This window comes from Ovis canadensis, chromosome 1 (genome assembly GCF_042477335.2).
Source record: "Ovis canadensis isolate MfBH-ARS-UI-01 breed Bighorn chromosome 1, ARS-UI_OviCan_v2, whole genome shotgun sequence".
NCBI lineage: Eukaryota > Metazoa > Chordata > Mammalia > Artiodactyla > Bovidae > Ovis > Ovis canadensis.
Genome location: NC_091245.1, coordinates 75616877 through 75635601, shown reverse-complemented (window position 1 = coordinate 75635601; position 18725 = coordinate 75616877). Strand labels below are relative to the sequence as shown.

General features: G+C 33.7%; 1 protein-coding gene across 2 annotated transcripts in view; it reads left to right on the top strand.

The window, feature by feature from the left end:
• Nucleotides 1-18725, top strand: part of DPYD (dihydropyrimidine dehydrogenase) — a 931708-nt gene that overhangs the window by 225509 nt on the left and 687474 nt on the right. For both annotated transcript variants that reach the window (XM_069598442.1, XM_069598445.1), the window contains exon 5: nucleotides 18188-18349. In XM_069598442.1, the coding sequence (XP_069454543.1) occupies nucleotides 18188-18349 (162 nt within the window). The remainder of the gene's footprint in view (nucleotides 1-18187; nucleotides 18350-18725) is intronic.

Below are 18725 nucleotides of genomic sequence, written 5' to 3'. Positions count from 1 at the left end.
CCCGTGGGCTATACAGCCCATGGAATTCTCCAGGCCAGAATACTAGAGTGGGTTGCCTTTCCCTTCACCAGGGGATCTTCCCAACCCAGAAATCGAACCCAGGTCTCCTGCATTGCAGGTGGATTCTTTACCAGTGAGTCACAAGGGAAGCCCAGGAATAGTGGAGTGGGTAGGCTATCTCTTCTTCAGCAAATCTCCTGACCTGGGAATTGAACCAGTGTCTCCTGCTTTGCATCTGGATTCTTTACCAACTGAGCTATCATGGAAGCCCTAATTGTAAACAAAACTAATTATAATTTTGAAATTTGTATGGGCTTAAATTAATGCACTTTGAATGGAGACTTTCTGAAAACTGTGTTTGTATCCTCTGTGCAGATTGTAGCTGACTGGTGGTTTTATGAGCAATATATAATAACACACTATGTTAGACAGGAAAACACCCAGTTGATTAAGAAATCTTATTTCTGTCTGTGAAGAGCAAACCTTCATAAAATAGTCTTACTTTATTTTGTCTGGATAAAAGATAATAGGAGTGCTAAATTGTAGTCTAGCTCTACTATCATAAGGAATAATTCTGTCTTAAGTTATTTTATATATACATATATACAATGATGTCCAGCAATAATTTCTGAATTTGTTTTTTTAAATCTTGTTTAAGGTAAGATTATTTGGAGTGAGGTAATTTGATCTCTTTTGTACCTTTCAGTTTTTTTTTCTTAATTTTGCCATTACTTATACTTGTTATTGAAAATATAAACTTATTTTTAAAACTTGGCCAATCATTTGATTGACTTGTATTTTTTTGCCCTTCTTAATAACAAATGATTTTTAAAGAACAAAGACACAACAGAATTTCCAGTTTTCTCTTTGTAGCCAAATATTACCAGTATATTTAAATTATATCAAATGTGAAATAATTCTCAATAGTTTACCGAGTAGGCAGTAGCACATGTGATATAGTTTTGTTTTTAGTATAACGTCTTTCAGAAGAGGGAGATATATGAAGTGCACTAATACATCCAGATACTAATTTTCTATTTCTGATGTTGGGCAACAAATGCCCTTTTAATATAGAATTTGTGTTATATTTTTGTTCCAGTAAAAATAATCTGATTTAATCTATATTTCTGGTTACCTTTAAAAGGATGTACAGTTTAGTTGGGTTATAAAGAAAAAACATTCTCAGTGAATGATGAAATTTATAATATCAGATTAGAGAAAAATCTTTTAACATTTTATATAGTAACCGAATAGGTGATTCTATCAATATTAATTTTACTTCTCCTTCAATAATTTATGAAATTAACTTTTTTTTGCTTGCAAGTTATGTAGTATTTATAAATGATAACTTCTAGATTTCAACTTTTGTGTATTTTTCTTAGCTTTAATGATCATTCTAACATTATGATCTTGACTCTACCATATATATTTCTATGTTGGCCTAGAAGTTTCTATGTAGAAAGGCATTCTATCTCCTTGAAGACAGTATATCATGAATTATTGTAACTTATAAGGGAGTCTTCCCAGGTGGTACTACTGGTTAAGAATCTGACTACCAGTGTAGGAGATTCAAGAGAAGTGGATTCGTCCCCTGGGTTGGGAAGATCCCCTAGAGCAGGAAGTGGCAACCACTCTAATGTTCTGGCCTGGAAAATTTCATGGACTGTGGAGCCTGGTGGGCTACAGTCCATGGGATTGCAAAGAGTTGGACATGACTGAGTGTCTTTCAATTCACCTGTCGGCTGTGTGACCTTAGGAAAATCACCTATCTTCTCTGAGCATCATTTTTCATTTCATATATGTGAAATCTGGCACTCTAAATGAAATAACCTTGTATTTGGTTCTTTATTTCTGTGTTTTGTGATATCTCTCTAAGAATAAAAAATTATACTTCTGTAAATTTCTTAGAAAATCTATTGCAAATTTCATGATTTTCTGTGGATAAAATGGGCATTTTATTATTCACAACAGATCATCACATTACTTTTTTGTTGTTATTGTTCATTCACTGAGTCGTGTTGGACTCTTTGCGACCCCATGGACTGCAGCACTCCAGTCTCCTCTGCCTTCCACTGTCTCCTGAAGTTCACTCAAATTCATGCCCTTTGAGTTGGTGATGCTAATGATTTGAATTTTATATGAGTGTTTGTTTTTGATATTAAAAGATAAATGCTAATCAATTAAGTTTCTAGTAGTAATTCTACTACTTGCTTAAAGAATATAGATTAGATATGGTCTCTGAACTTCAGAAAATTTAAAAAGCTAATAAAGACACATCAGAAAAATATACTGTTATCATAAATTTATATTAAAAAAATCAATGATCAAAAAAGTATAGTACAAACAGAGCATATTGTGGCATTATGTTTCTAGTTGGAAAATGGTGAAAAACATAGTTTTTTAAAGGAAATGTTATTTGAGCAATGGTAAAGCCTTTGACTGTGTGGATCACAATAAACTGTGGAAAATTCTGAAAGAGATGGGAATACCAGACCACCTAACCTGCCTCTTGAGAAATCTGTATGCAGGTCAGAAAGCAACAGTTAGAACTGGACACGGAACAACAGACTGGTTCCAAATAGGAAAAGGAGTCCATCAAGGCTGTATATTGTCACCCTGCTTATTTAACTTATATGCAGAGTACATCATGAGAAACGCTAGGCTGGAAGAAGCAGAAGCTGGAATCAAGATTGCCGGAAGAAATATCAATAACCTCAGGTATGCAGATGACACCACCCTTATGGCAGAAAGTGAAGAGGAGCTAAAAAGCCTCTTGATGAAAGTGAAAGAGGAGAGTGAAAAAGTTGGCTTAAAGTTCAACATTCAGAAAACGAAGATCATGGCATCTGGTCCCATCATTTCATGGGAAATAGATGGGGAAAGAGTGGAAACAGTGTCTGGCTTTATTTTTTTGGGCTCCAGAATCACTGCAGATGGTGACTGCAGCCATGAAATTAAAAGACGCTTACTCCTTGGAAAAAAGTTATGACCAACCTAGATAGCATATTCAAAAGCAGAGACATTACTTTGCCGACTAAGGTCCGCCTAGTCAAGGCTATGGTTTTTCCTGTGGTCACTTATGGATGTGAGAGTTGGACTGTGAAGAAGGCTGAGCGCCAAAGAATTGATGCTTTTGAACTGTGGTGTTGGAGAAGACTCTTGAGAGTCCCTTGGACTGCAAGGAGATCCAACCAGTCCATTCTGAAGGAGATCAACCATGGGATTTCTTTGGAAGGAATGATGCTGAAGCTGAAACTCCAGTACTTTGGTCACCTCATGCGAAGAATTGACTCATTGGAAAAGACTCTGATGCTGGGAGGGATTGGGGGTAGGAGGAGAAGGGGACGACCGAGGATGAGATGGCTGGATGGCATCACGAACTTGATGGACATGAGTCTGAGTGAACTCCAGGAGTTGGTGATGAACAGGGAGGCCTGGCATGATGCGATTCATGGGGTCGCAGAGTCGGACACGACTGAGCGACGAACTGAACTGATACGGTATGAGCAGGATGGATATTGGTACGGATGAAAATTGTATTCCTTTTAACCAGAACAATCTACAGGCAAAAGCATTGCTTCTTCATGCATATCTAGTGCTCACCAAAGGGCCTCTCACAGAGTAGTGCTCATAAATACTTGGTGACTGGTGAACTGAGTACATGCACACATGCGCACTAAGTCATATTAATTAACTCAGGGAAAAGTATACATTCTCACGTCAGTTAAACAGAGATCGGTGCGGACGGTGCAGAAAACTGGAGATCTAGAAATGAGATTTTTGCATTTCTACAATGTACATAAATTATTATGCCTTTACTTGCATGTTTCTCTGCCATTTCTTTTTCATGACTTAGTAGATTGTGGTAGTTTTTCTTTCCGTACTTTTTGCTCTGATTTGCTGTCTTTCTTAATCTACTTCCTAACATGAGGTTTCTTTAATAGATGTTAAAATCTTAAACTGTTAGAATTAATATTTTAGGAAAGCTTTTTAGGAGAAAAAGCCTAGGGGAAGGGGTGGGGACTTAAATTTATTAAATCTATCCTGTGCTTCATAATGTACTAGGCATCTTATCTGTCAAGCATTTTAAAAATATTTAACATAAATATGACTAATTAAAAAGGAATTTTGATCTGTATTTCTTAAGTGATAAAACCTGTGCTAAGAGATAATACATTTTCCTCAAGTCGTATGGCTTAAATATGATTCAAATTCAGGAGCATATGGCTCTGAAATGTGTGTGTGTGTGTGTGTGTGTATGTGTGTGTGTACCTGAGTATGTGTTTTCTAGTTTACCATCTCAAGGTCAGATAAAAACTTTATTTCCTATAAGAAGTTTAAAAAAAAAAATTCCTTAAGTGAGACCAAAATAAATTCATAGTTCTGGTCTACTCTTATAAAAAATCTTATAAAACTTAGCGTATTTATTACAACTAAGGATTTTCGGAAAAAAAGCAGCCAAATCTATTCTTCCATCCTCATTTGTCTTCACAAGAATGTGAGTAATAGAGGGGCAAGAGGTTTTGTGTATTCTGTTCATAATTTATTCCCACCTCTCCTTTACCAAATACATGAAGATCCATAGATTATTTATTGAGGGATCGTGACTGGCAGAGATGTCCTTTTCCCTTTCTTTTTGTATGTACTACTAGATATATTTTCTATTCAACTAATGTACATCATTACAATCACCGTTATATAGCTCCATCCAGAAATACAAGCAATGTTAATTCACCCTTCTCACACATGCAAACTTACTGAAGTTTAGCCCAAGTATTTTTTAAATGCAACAGATTGGAGTTTATCTTGGAAGGGTGCTTCCATCTGTGAAAACACTCATTGGAAGAAGGAAGAACACTTTAAAATAAATCCACCAGCTGTATTGATAATGGTGTAGTGACATGAAGGCCTGAATATGATAGAACTATTTGTTAAAATAGTTATACCATATGAGAGAATAGCTAGCTTGTGGGTTTTTTTTGTGTTTCTTGATACTGACTTTAAAAATCATTAAATTGTAGAGGGATGACACTAATGAGGTTTCAAGCTATAATTTTAAAATAAAAAAGAATAAAACTTAAAGTTTTCTTAAAATTAACTCACATAAATGGCACATGGTGTACCTTAAATTCTGCTTTAAAAATCTCAATGAGTAATAGAAAATTCAGTACCAGCAAGATCCTGGGTAAGCTAATGGACTGGACAGCATTCAATGTCTATTCTTTTGTGTTGCTATAAAAGCAGCAAATATATCAAGCATCATTTTGTCTCTAGATTTTAGTTAAAGAAGAGTAAAAGCTGACATCCAATATGTATAAAATAAATCTGTGCACAAAAGATTATATATTTATTTTGTATCCCTCCTAATATAGCCTTCCTTGTACATTTTTTTCTTTCACACAATAGAAGACTAATATACGTGTGACTGATTGAATAACATGAAGAAACTAGTGAAGTGGTTGTGTATTTTCAAGGGGACTGCTGGGGTGTCTTTAAAGTACCTTTCTAAATTTAAATTTTATAGCCTTTGCTATTAGAAAGGTTTAAGAGCTCACAGAATAAGAGTCAGAACTCTTATTTAGAAGGAGGGCTCAAAAAATTTTCCCACTTACTATGAGAGAAATAATTGATATTGATCGTGAAGTTCTGATGGGAAGAGTTGAGGAAGTGTTCTCTTTGTAATATATTCCTGAATGTCTTTGACTCTAAATACCAGATCTCTACCCACAGAGTTATCTGCCATTTCATCAAAGTTATTTGTAAGAGGTGAATTGCAAAGATGACTTCTGAATCATTGCCTAATTTTGCTTCAGCCCATTTTCAAAACCATGTTTCTATGTTCTCTGATATATGCCAATACTTTATTTTTTTAGGTTTAACTGTGTCTTCTTCACATTATCAGTATTTCCGCTCCCTTTTTGAGAATTTCCACATAATCTATACATAAATCTTCCCAGGTAGTCCCTTAGTACCAGTACCCTTCTATGAATATTAAAAAGCTTCAACTAAGTACCAAATTCTTACCCTGGCAGTGAAGGTTCTCCATAATATAGTTAAAGTATATTTTCCAAATATATCTCCTAATCATCATTTCCTGAACGAATGAACTCTTAGCCAAGCTGCCAAGTCATTACACCAAATTTTGATTATTTACTCTTTTCAGTCCACAACAACTTGTATGTCATTCCCTCTCATCTCTTAGTTCTGTCAACTTGAGTCATTTGAATGCCACCAGTTTTAAAACTAAGTCTAAACCTTAGCCTGAAATGACCTCTTATACTGATAGCAAACCATTTTGATTTCAGAGAGTGAATATTCACCTTAAAAAAATTGTCTTGGTGATTTTTTTATTTAAGAAATGTTCAATAATACTTATTATTTTTTAAGAATTTTATAGGCTCCTACATGTATACTCCCAAGCTCATTCTGTGAGGCTACTATCACCCTGATACCAAAACCAAAGATATCACACAAAAAATGATAATTATAGACCAATATCACTGATGAACATAGACACAAAATATCCTCAATAGAATGCTAGCAAAAAGAATTCAGCAACACATTTAAAGGATCATACACCTTGATCAAGTAGGATTTATCCCAGAGATGCAGGAAATTTTCATTCTACACAAATCAATGTGATACATCGTATAACAAACTGAAGAATAAAAACCATATGATTGTATAAATCAATGCAGAAAAAGCTTTTGACAAAAGTCAACATCCATTTATAATTTAAACTCTCCAGACATTGTACATAGAGGGAACTTACCTCAACAAAATAAAAGCCATCTATGATAATGCCATAGCAAACAGCATTCTCAACGGTGAAAAATTGAAAGCATTTCCTGTAAGATCAGGAACAAGGGAAGGATTTCCACTCTCACCTCTTTTATTCAAGATAGTTTTGGAAATCCTAGCCATGGCAGTTATAGAAGAGAAAGAATTAAAAGAATGCAAAGTAAAAAATAGGTAAAACTGTCACTGTTTGTAAATAATAGAGTGATACTATACATAGAAAACTCTAAACCCTAAAGATGCTACCAGAAAACTACTAGAGCTCATCAATGAATTTAGTAATGTTGCAGTACACAAAACTAATACACAGAAATCTCTTGCTTTTCTATACACTAACCACAGAAGATCAGAAAGAAATTAAGGAAATAATACAATTTGCCACTGCAACAAAAAGAATATCTAGTAATAAGCCTACCTAAGGAGTCAAAAGACATGAACTCAGAAACTGTAAGATATTGACAAAAGAAATCAAGGACAACACAAACAGGTGGAGAGATATACTATGTTCTTGGATTGGAAGAATCAATATTGTGAAAATGACTCTACTACCCAAAGCAATCTACAGATTCAGTGCAGTGTCTATCAAATTACAAAGGATATTTCTCACAGAATTACAGTAAAAAAAAATTACAATTTGTGTGGAAATACAAAAGAACTCAGATAGCCAAAACAATCTTAAGAAAGAAAAACAAAGCTGGAAGAATCAAGCTCCCTGACTTCAGAGTATAAACTGCTGTGTCAGTTGCTTAGTTGTGTCTGACTCTCTGCACTCCATGGACTGTAGCCTGCCAGGCTCCTCTGTGCTTGGGATTTCCAGGCAAGAATACTGAAATGGGTTGCTATTTCCTCAGAGGATCTTGTCGAGCCAGGGATCGAACCTATGCCTCTGTGTTTCTTGGATGGTCAGTTAGATTCTTTACTGCTGCACCACCTGGGAAGTTCATAGACTGAACTACAAAACTACAGTAATCAAGACAGTATGGTAATGGAACAAAAATAGAAATATAGATCGATGGGTCAGGACAGAAAGCCCAAAGAGAAATCCATGTGCCTATGGTCACCTAGGAGGAGACAAGAATATATAATGAAGAAAAGACATTTTCTTTAATAAGCGGTACTGGGAAAACTGAACAGCTGCATATGAAAGAATGAAACTAAAACCCTCTATAATACCATACACAAAAATAAACTCAAAATGGATTAAAAACTTAAATGTAAGGCTGGGCACTATAAAACTCTTAGAGGAAGCCATAGGCAGAATGCTCTTTGACATGAATCACAGCAAAATTTTTTGTAACCTACCTGCTAGAATAATGAAAATAAAAACAAAAATAAACAAATGAGACCTAATATAACTTAAAAGCTTTTGCGCAGCAAAAGAAACCATAAATTAAATGAAAAGACAGCCTCAGAATGGAAGCAAATATTTGCAAATGAAGCAACTGACAAGGGATTAATCCCCAAAATATACAAACAGCTTATGCAACTCAATATAAAAAACAAAAACAAATAACCCAATCAAGAAAATGGATGGAATACCTAAATAGACATTCTCCAAAAAGACAGACAGACGGACAACAGACACATGACAAAATGTTCAACACTGCTAATTATCAGAGAAATGCAAAGCAGAACTACAATGATGTATCACCCAACAGAGGTCAGAATGACCATCATCAAAAAATATACCAATAACAAATGCTGGAGAGCATGTGGATAAAAGGCAACTGCCTTACACTGTTGGTGGGAATGTAAATTGATACAGCCACTGTGGAGAACAGTATGGAGGTTTCTTAAAAAAACTAAAAATATGATTACCATATGCCCCAACAATCCCCCTCCTGGGTGATTCCTAGATAAAACCATAATTACAAAAGATACATATATCCCAGTGTTCATTGCGGCACCATTTGCAATAGCCAGGACATGGAAGCAACCTAGATGTCCATTGACAGATGAATAGATTAAGAAGATGTGGTACCTATATGCAGTGGAATATTACTGAGCCATAAAAAGGAACACAATTGTGCAATTTGCAGAGGTGTGGATGGACATAGAGACTGGTACAGATTGAAGTAAATCAGAATGAAAAAACAAAGATCATATAATATCACATATATGGAATCTAGAAAAATGATACAGATGAACTTATTAGCAAAGCAGACATAGAAACATAAAAATAGAGAACGGATGTATGGATACCACGGAAGGAAAGAGGGGTGGGATAAATTGGGAGATTGAGTTGATCTATATATATATTATGCATAAAATAGATAATGAGAACATACTATATAACACAAAGAACCCTACTCAGTGCTATATGATAACCTAAATGGGAAGGAAATCCCAAAAAGAGGATATGTGTATATGTATAACTGATTTACTTTGTTATACAGCAGAAACTAACACAATATTATAAGGCAACTATATTCCAATAAAAATTAATTAAAGCATCCTGTAATTTTATTTTGGTATAAGGGTTACACTTGAAGCTGTGAGATTGTTGATGAGTTACTAGACAGTTTTATTGTCAATGATAGGCTGTGATAGATCAGGTCCTAGTAGTTTGACAGCTGTGGCAAATCGTGAGCCATAAGTGTAATTTAAAATGTTTTGTTTCATTATATTTTATTTGTTGTGATATATATATATATATATATATATGTATTTCTCTCCTTCTGTCATTAATTTTTTGTGCTTAAAATGAATTTGGGGCTCTTAAAACAACCAACACCCTTGTGGAAAAATCCTTCAGTGTTTAATTAGATTATGTTCTTTCTACATTTTTTTCCTCAAATATCCTGAAAGTTATCTGCAATTGACATTTTTTGCCATGACACTATTTTTATATTATAAAAACTTCCAATTATGCAATAGGATATTTTACTCAGTGAGTCAGTCAATACATATTTGTTAATCAATCATGTCAAATGTTCCTGAGGTGACAAGTAAGATGAGGAAAGAATACTTAAAATGACTTTGAGATTTTTCTCTACCAGTGATTTAACTGCTAGTTTAATTGTAGGTGGTGAGTTAGAGGATCAGGGGGTTTAAGTAGGAACTAAGGAAGTTTGCTTAGGAATAGAAGATTAATTTTAAGTTAATAACTGTTTGGTATGAACAGTTTTATGTTTGCCATTATTAGGTAAAATTATCCAAAACCATAACTAAGTACAATGAAATAAGTCTGTATGTGTTTGATGCTATACTGAAGCATTTTGTAAGTAAATATAAGGTGATTTCTAAGTATTACTTAATTTTTAGGAAAATAAATATGAACTTATTAATTAAAATATTAAACTGTAAATTTACATATTTTCTTTTAGATTTGTGTACAGTAGAGATGCAGTTTATCTTTTTTAGTAGAAAAAAATATTCCAAAAATTTTATTTTATTCCCTTCCAGGATACTGATGGCTCAACTGATAAAGAATCTGCCTGCAATGCAGGAGACGTCCTGCAATGTAAGAGACGTCCTGCAATGTAGGAGACCCGGGTTTGATCCCTGGGTCAGGGAAATCCCCTGGAGAAGGAAAAGGCAACTCTCTTGGAAATTCCATGGACAGAGGAGCCTGGCAGGCTACAGTCCATGGAGTTGCAAGAGTAGGAAATGACTTAGAGACTAAACCACAGGATATTGTCCAGTTTTGCATCTAGTTTAGCAATCTTATTCAAATATCCCTTTGCTAAAAGTTTTAAATTTTCTACAAGAATTATTGTTATTGCCTTCCACAGTGCCTATATAATTTCCAGTCCTGTATGTATACTTTTAAAAAATATAACAGCTTTTTTGAGATATAACTCATTTTCCATACAATTTGCCAATATACAGTGCATAGTTCAGTGATAGCAAATATATTTGCAGTTACACTCATTACTGCAATCAAATTGAGCATATTTTTATCATCCCAAAATGAAATCGTGTACCTATTAGCAGCTGTTTCCATTTCTTCTCAGAGTCCCAGTCAGAGACCATTATCAATCTGTCTTCTGTCTCTTTATTTTTGCCTATCCTAGATATTTTCTATAAACGGAAACACAGAATATGTAGTCTTTTATGAGTAACTTCTTTGACTTAGCATAGTATTTTTAAGGTTCATCCATGTTGTAGGATTTATCATTACTTCATTACTTTTTATGGCCAAATAACATAATAATATAGATTATATGGATATATGTTTTTTTAGCCTTATATCAGTTGATGGATAATTGAGTTGTATTTTGTTTTAGCCTTAGAAATAACACTGCTATGAGCATTAGTGTACAAAGTTTTGCATAGATAAATTTTGTAAATGTTCTTGAGTGCACACCAAAGAGTGAAATTCCTGAATCTCATGGTAACTTCACTCTTAAAACTTAAGAGCTGCCAAACTAATTTTCAAAGCAGCTACATCATTTTCCAATCCCATCAGTAGTAGATGAGGGTTCCAATTTCTTCATATCCTTGCCAACAGCTTTTACTGTATGTCTTCTTTTTTTTTCCATTAGTTTTTTTATTTTTTAAATTTTAAAATCTTTAATTCTTACATGCGTTCCCAAACATGAACCCCCCCACCCACCTCCCTCCCCACAACATCTCTCTGGGTCATCCCCATGCACCAGCCCCAAGCATGCTGCACCCTGCGTCAGACACAGACTGGCGATTCAATTCTTACATGATAGTATACATGTTAGAATTTATAGATCAATGGAACAAAATAGAAAGCCCAGAGATAAATCCACACACATATGGACACCTTATCTTTGACAAAGGAGGCAAGAATATACAATGGAGTAAAGACAATCTCTTTAACAAGTGGTGCTGGGAAAACTGGTCAACCACTTGTAAAAGAATGAAACTAGATCACTTTCTAACACCGCACACAAAAATAAACTCAAAATGGATTAAAGATCTAAATGTAAGTTCAGAAACTATAAAACTCCTAGAGGAGAACATAGGCAAAACACTCTCCGACATAAATCACAGCAGGATCCTCTATGATCCACCTCCCAGAATTCTGGAAATAAAAGCAAAAATAAACAAATGGGATCTAATTAAAATTAAAAGCTTCTGCACAACAAAGGAAAATATAAGCAAGGTGAAAAGACAGCCTTCTGAATGGGAGAAAATAATAGCAAATGAAGCAACTGACAAACAACTAATCTCAAAAATATACAAGCAACTTATGCAGCTCAATTCCAGAAAAATAAACGACCCAATCAAAAAATGGGCCAAAGAACTAAATAGACATTTCTCCAAAGAAGACATATGGATGGCTAACAAACACATGTATGTCTTCTTGATTATAGCCATCCAAGTATGTGAGAAATGATATGTCTTTGTCATTTTGACTTGCATTTCTCTGATAATATTGAGCATCATTTCTTATGCTTGTTGATCATTTGTATATTTTTGAAAGACTATTTATACTAATACTTTGCTCACTTTAATTGGGTATTTATTTTTTATTAGTTTTTAAACTTGCTTTTTATTAGTGAGTTGTAGATTTTCTTTATATAATCAAGTTGGAGATTTCTTAACTGGTTTCCTCCTGGGTTGTCCTTTAACTTTTCTGATGGTATTCTTTTAATTTTGATGAAATCCAGTTTATCTTTTTTTGCTGTTGCTTGTGCTTTGTTGTCTTGTATAAAAACCATTGCATAACCTAGTCATGAAGATTTACTTGTGTGTTGTCTTCTAAGAGTTTTATAGGTTTAGCTCTAAAATTTAGATCTATGACCTATTTTTCAGTTCAGTTCGGTTCAGTTGCTCGTTGTGTCTGACTCTTTGCGACCCCATTGACTGCAGCACATCAGGCTTCCCTTTCCATCACCAATTCCTGGATCCTGCTCAAACTCATGTCCATTGAGTCAGTGATGCCATCCAACCACCTCATCCTCTGTCATCCCCTTCTCCTCCTGCCTTCAATATTTCCCAGCATCAGGGTCTTTTCCAATGAGTCAGTTCCCATCAGGTGGCCAAAGTATTGGTGTTTCAGCTTCAGAATCAGTCCTTCCAATGAATATTCAGGACTGATTTCCTTTAGGATTGACCTATTTGATCTATTTTTAATTAACTTTTATCAATGGTATGAGGTGGAGATTCAGCTTCATTCCTTTGTATGTGAAATTTGGCTATTACTGCATCACTTGTTGAAGAGAATGTTCTTTACCTCTGGAATTCTAGGAATCCTTTTAAAAATCAACTGAACATAAATATAAAGGTCTTACTGGATTCTCAGTTCATTCCACTGAGGTATATTTTTATAATTTTGCCATTATGACTTTATCTTGATTACCATAGCTGTGTGATAAGTTATGAAATCAGAAAAATGTGATTCTTCTAAGTCTGTTCTTATTTTTCAAGGTTCTTTTGGCTATTCTGATTCCCTTGGATATTCACATGAATTTTAGGGTTAGCATGATCATTTTAGCAAAGTACAAACCAACTAGGATATTTAGAGGGATTACTTTGAGTGTATTGCTATCCTGACAAGAAACTTTCCAATTTATTACCATGGATGTATTTTCCATTTTTAAGTCTTAGTTTTTTTCATCAATGTTTTGTTGTCTACAGAATATATGTTTTACACTTTTTTACTTAATATAATTCTAAGTATTTTTGATGCTCTTCTAAATATAAACATTTTCTTTTGATTTTATTTTTGATTTGTTAATTGCTAATATATAGAAATACCAGTTAATTTTTATGCATTTATGTAATATATTTACGGTTGCTGTGTTTCTTGTGTGTGTGTTAAAAGTGTTAGTTGCTGAGTTGTGTCCAACTCTTTGCAACCCCATGGACTGTAGCCTGCCGAACTCCTCTGTTCATGGAATTCTCTAGGCAAGAATACTGGAGTGGGTTGCCATTCCTTTCTCCAGGGGATCTTCCTGACCCAAGGATTAAACCCATGTCTCCCACATTCTAGGCAGCCTTTTACCATCTGGGACACCAAGGAAGCTTATTAGTATTCTCCAGAGAAGCAGAATATATCATATATAGATAGATAGATATACATATAAAATCAGTGTATATATCGTTAATATCCTAGCTCAACCAAAGAGACAAGTTTATCCTTTCTCTACCATTTTTATGCTATTCAAGTCCTCAATGGATTGTATGTTACCTACCCACATTGAGGAGAGCAATCTACTTCTCTGAATCCACCAATTCAAACTAATTTCATATAGAAACACCTTCATATCCACGCCTCAAAGTAATGCTCAATCTAAGCATCCCAAGGCACCAATTGATTCATAAAATTAAAGATAACAGTGCTAATAATTTTTAAATTAACTTTATTAAGATTTTCTATGTGAAATATTATTCTATCATTTGTTGTTGTTGATTCGCTCAGTCATGTCTGACTCTTTGTGACCTTATGGACTACAGCATGCCAGGCTTTGCTATCCTTCACCATCTCCCAGAGCCTGCTCAAACTCATGTCCATTGAGTCAGTGATTGCACCCAACCATCTTGTCCTCTGTCGTCCTCTTGTTCTGCCTTCAATCTTTCCCAGCATCAGGGTCTTTTCTAATGAGTCGGTTTTTTGCATTGCATTAGGTGGTGAAAATATTGAAACTTCAGCTTCAGCATCAATCCTTCTAATGAATATTTAGGATTGATTTCTGTTAGGATTGACTGGTTTGATCTCCTTGCAGTCCGAGGGACTCTCAAGAGTCTTCTCCAACACCACAGTTCAAAATCATCACTTCTTCAGTGTTCAACCTTCTTTATGGTCCAACACTCACATCCATACATGGCTACTGGAAAAACCATAGCTTTGGCCAGACAGACCTTTGTTGGCAAAGTAATGTCTCTGCTTCTTAATACACTATCTAGGTTGGTCATAGCTCTTCTTCCAAGGAGCAAGTGTGTTTTAATTTCATGGCTGCAGTCACCATCTGCAGTGATTTTAGATCCCAAGAAAATAAAGTCTGTCATTGTTTCCATTGTTTCCCCATCTAATTACCATGAAGTGATGGGACCAGGTGCCATAATCTTTATTTTTTGAATGTTGAGTTTTAAGGCAGCTTTTTCACTCTCCTCTTTAACTTTCATCAAGAGGCTCTTTAGTTCCTCTTCACTTTCTGCCATAAGGGTGATTTCATTTGTATATCTGAGGTTACTGATATCTCTTCCAGCAATCTTGATCCTAGCTTATGCTCCATCCAGCCTGGCATTTTGCATTTTGCATTCATCAGAAGTGGAAATAATTTTACTTCTTCCTTTGCAATCTGAATAGCACTTACTTCTCTTGCTTGTCAAATTATCTGATAAGATTTTCTGTACTGTGCTAATAAGAAACACATCCTTTGTTCCTGATCTTTGGGAGGAAGCATTCAGTTTTCAGCATAAAATAAGATGTTAGCTGTTGGATTTACATAGAGGTTCTTTATCAGAGAATAAGTTGATTTGTGTTTGTGGTTTGTTGTAAGTTTTTACCATAAGTTTTGTTGGAGTTTGTCAAATGCTTTTCTGCATCTTTTGAGATGATTGTGTGATTTTTATTCTTTATTCTATTGATACAGTGTATTTGGCATAATAGACCAATCTTGCATTTCTTGGTTAAATTAGATATGTGTACTTTGGAGGTAATTGTTAAGAATTGATATACATATTTGAATATTTTATAGAATTCATCATTAAAACCAGATCATCTTCAAATGCTTTATTAATCAACTTTGCTATTTAATGAGTTTTTATTTATTAATGTATGATATAATATCTTTGGCTTATTTTTTGTATATGCTCTTTCTATATGTTTAAGAGAGACCAATGTTAATTTTTGAAAATTAGACTTTGTCACTTAAATGCTTTATTATTGGTTCTTATTAGTGATACTAGCATACAGTCACAAAGATATTGGTAAATGTGACCAAATTTAGAGAAAGAAGCAGATCTTAATCTTTTGAATTAAGAGTAAAAGACATATCTCACAATTTTAAAATGGACTGATGAAAGGATCAAAACTAAAGAAACTATATAAACAAAAATCATCTGATGAAGTATAAAGAATAATCTAATGGGCTTTCTGTTTACCTTCGTAATTATAATGAAAAGAGCTTTGTGTTTCTTTTACATTGTGGTATGTGCTATAACTGAATAATAATATCATAACAAAATTTTATAATCTATTGAGTAATAAACAGTAGGCTTTCATATAAAAATATACCTTGGTACTTAAGAACATATAGCCACAATATGGCTTTGGATTCTGACTCTGCCACTTATATACTATATGATCCCTTGGCAAATTATTTACCCTTTATACTTCACTTTCCTTATTTATAACTTGAATCTCATAACACATTTCTACTAGGTATTCAGAAAATGTGTATTGAAGAGGCATTTACATATGTTAGATGTGACTGTTGGTTGCTAAGTAGACACTGAATAAGAGAAATATTGTTAATCCACCATGGATGCTGTTAAAATCATGCATTTAGATCTATATTTTTGTATGTGTGTGTTGCAATTTTTTTTTATTTTTTTCTCTTGCTAGCTATCACTTTTTTTTTTTGCACTTGACTATTTATTTATTTATTTATTTCTGTTCTTTTTTTTTTTTTACTTTATTTTACTTTACAATACTGTATTGGTTTTGCCCTACATTTTTAAATGTTTCATTCAGTTATTCAATATCAGTTTGATTCTTTTTTAAGTAATTATAATATTACAATTGCATTTTTATTGCTTCATGTATTTTGTGTGTCTTTTTGCCTGAATTTTTATTAAAATTAAATTAAAGGTTTATCTGCTAGCATTACTTTCCACATCATCTGTGGGTGTGCTTCATTAATTTATTTTTTATCTGGTTATCAAAGATTTAATTCTATTTTTTCTCATGCCTAGAAATTTTTTCTTGAGTGCTAGATATATTAAATAAGATGATTGATGTTAAAAACTTAGATAAAGACCTGGTAACGTGTCAGAAATGTAGTACAGAGTTAATAAATAGTAAAGATTATTGCTATTCTTTATTATCCTCAATATTTTATCTAGGAATTTGTATTTATGATTGAAGTTAGTCGTGGAAATAATGTATGTTTTCAAAGACTTTCAAATGTACTTTAAATAAAAGCTGAAAGAAATAAATGCATCTGTTTCATATTGTTAAGTACATTTTTCCTTATCTTCTTTTAAAATGTATTTTAGAGTATTTTTATATGTGAAAATGGACAAAGAATTTTATTACAGCTTCACCTATTATTAACATATAACATTGTATAGCACATTTGTTGCAACTAATTAAACATTATTAATGTGTTATTGGTGGTGGTTTAGTCGCTAAGTCATGTCCAACTCTTTCGATCCCATGGTCTGTAGCCTGCCAAGCTCCTCTGTCCATAGGATTTTCCAGGCAAGAATATTGGAGTGGGTTGACATTTCCTTCTCTAGGGGATCTTCCCGACCCAGGAGTCGAACCCAGGTCTGCAGTGCAGGCAGATTCTTGACCGACTGAGCTCTGAAGGAAGCCTAATATGTTATTATTATTAACTAAAGTTTATAGTTTCTTCAGGTTTCCTTCGTTTTTACTTCATGTCGTTTTTCTGATCCAGGATCCTCTCTAAAATAACAGATTGCATTTAGATGTTACATCTCCATGGGGATCTTTTGACTGTCACAGTTTCTCAAAATTATCCTTTTTTTTTTTTGACAAAATACTTAACAGCTTTGAAGAATACTAGTCAGATTCAATTTTAAGTTTTCATGAAAGGAAAACATATTTCTGAAGTGTTCAATGTATTGTTCACTATTCAGTAAAAAATGATGTATTTGTATAATTTATGAACAAGTAGGATTCCAAAAATTCTTAATGAAATGCAGAAGATTCTAAACTAGTCTATAATAGTCAAATGTGTGGAAGGGAGTGATGAGGGATGAGCTTTACAGTCTAGTCTTGTATAATGAGTTTCATCTGCATAGTTGGTTAATAGGTTGTTATTGAAGGATGATACTCAACCCAAGAATGTCACAATACATAGTATCCATGGACAAACCAGATGAATTGAATGGAAAGAGAGCCCTGGCCACCCTTAATATAGTTACATGGAGTATATCCTGAATTACCTGAGCATAGTTTTTTTTCTTTACTTTTAAGGTTTAGGTTTTAAGCCTGTTCAAGCAATCTACTTAACTAACTTTTGTTAAAACTGAAAAGAAATATTTGTAGCAGGATAGAATTAGATGGTTTATTTTAAATTTCAATTTACCAAATTTCATTATTCATTATTAATATATATGTATTGGATACGTGTATATTTTACTATGCTAACTTGATAGCTTCTGATAGCTAAAGACTATTATAACCTCTGCATCTTATACACTGATCTAATAGAAAAAAGCCATCATAATTTGAATGTTAAGAGGTGCGTTGTTACATAAGAACATTTTATTTTTGCAGAACTATTATGGAGCTGCTAAGATGATTTTTTCTGACAACCCACTTGGTCTGACCTGTGGAATGGTATGCCCCACCTCTGATCTTTGTGTAGGTGGATGTAATTTGTATGCCACTGAAGAGGGACCAATTAATATTGGTGGATTGCAGCAATATGCTACTGAGGTATGTAAGATGTACAATTGTTTTTTCTATCCCTGAAGCACAAAAATCTTAAAATAACTTTAATCTTTGAAGCTTTGTTGATATCCAACATTTTTACTGTGATATACAGCTACAGTTTAAGTATTTTGTGCCATAAACGATGTTTTTATTCAACAACTTGGCTTCAAAAATGAAATTTCTAAAACCATATGTCAAATTAATTGTAATCCCAGAAGGTTATTAAAATACTTTCACTGAAAGTTATATAAATTGGAGTATCTGAAAATAGAATTTATTCATTAACTTTACCTTGTAGTGTGGCTAGGGGGTCCCATTATGGAAAAAAAGAAACAAACTATCTTAACTGTTTTTTTTTTCCTGAAACCATCTTTAATCT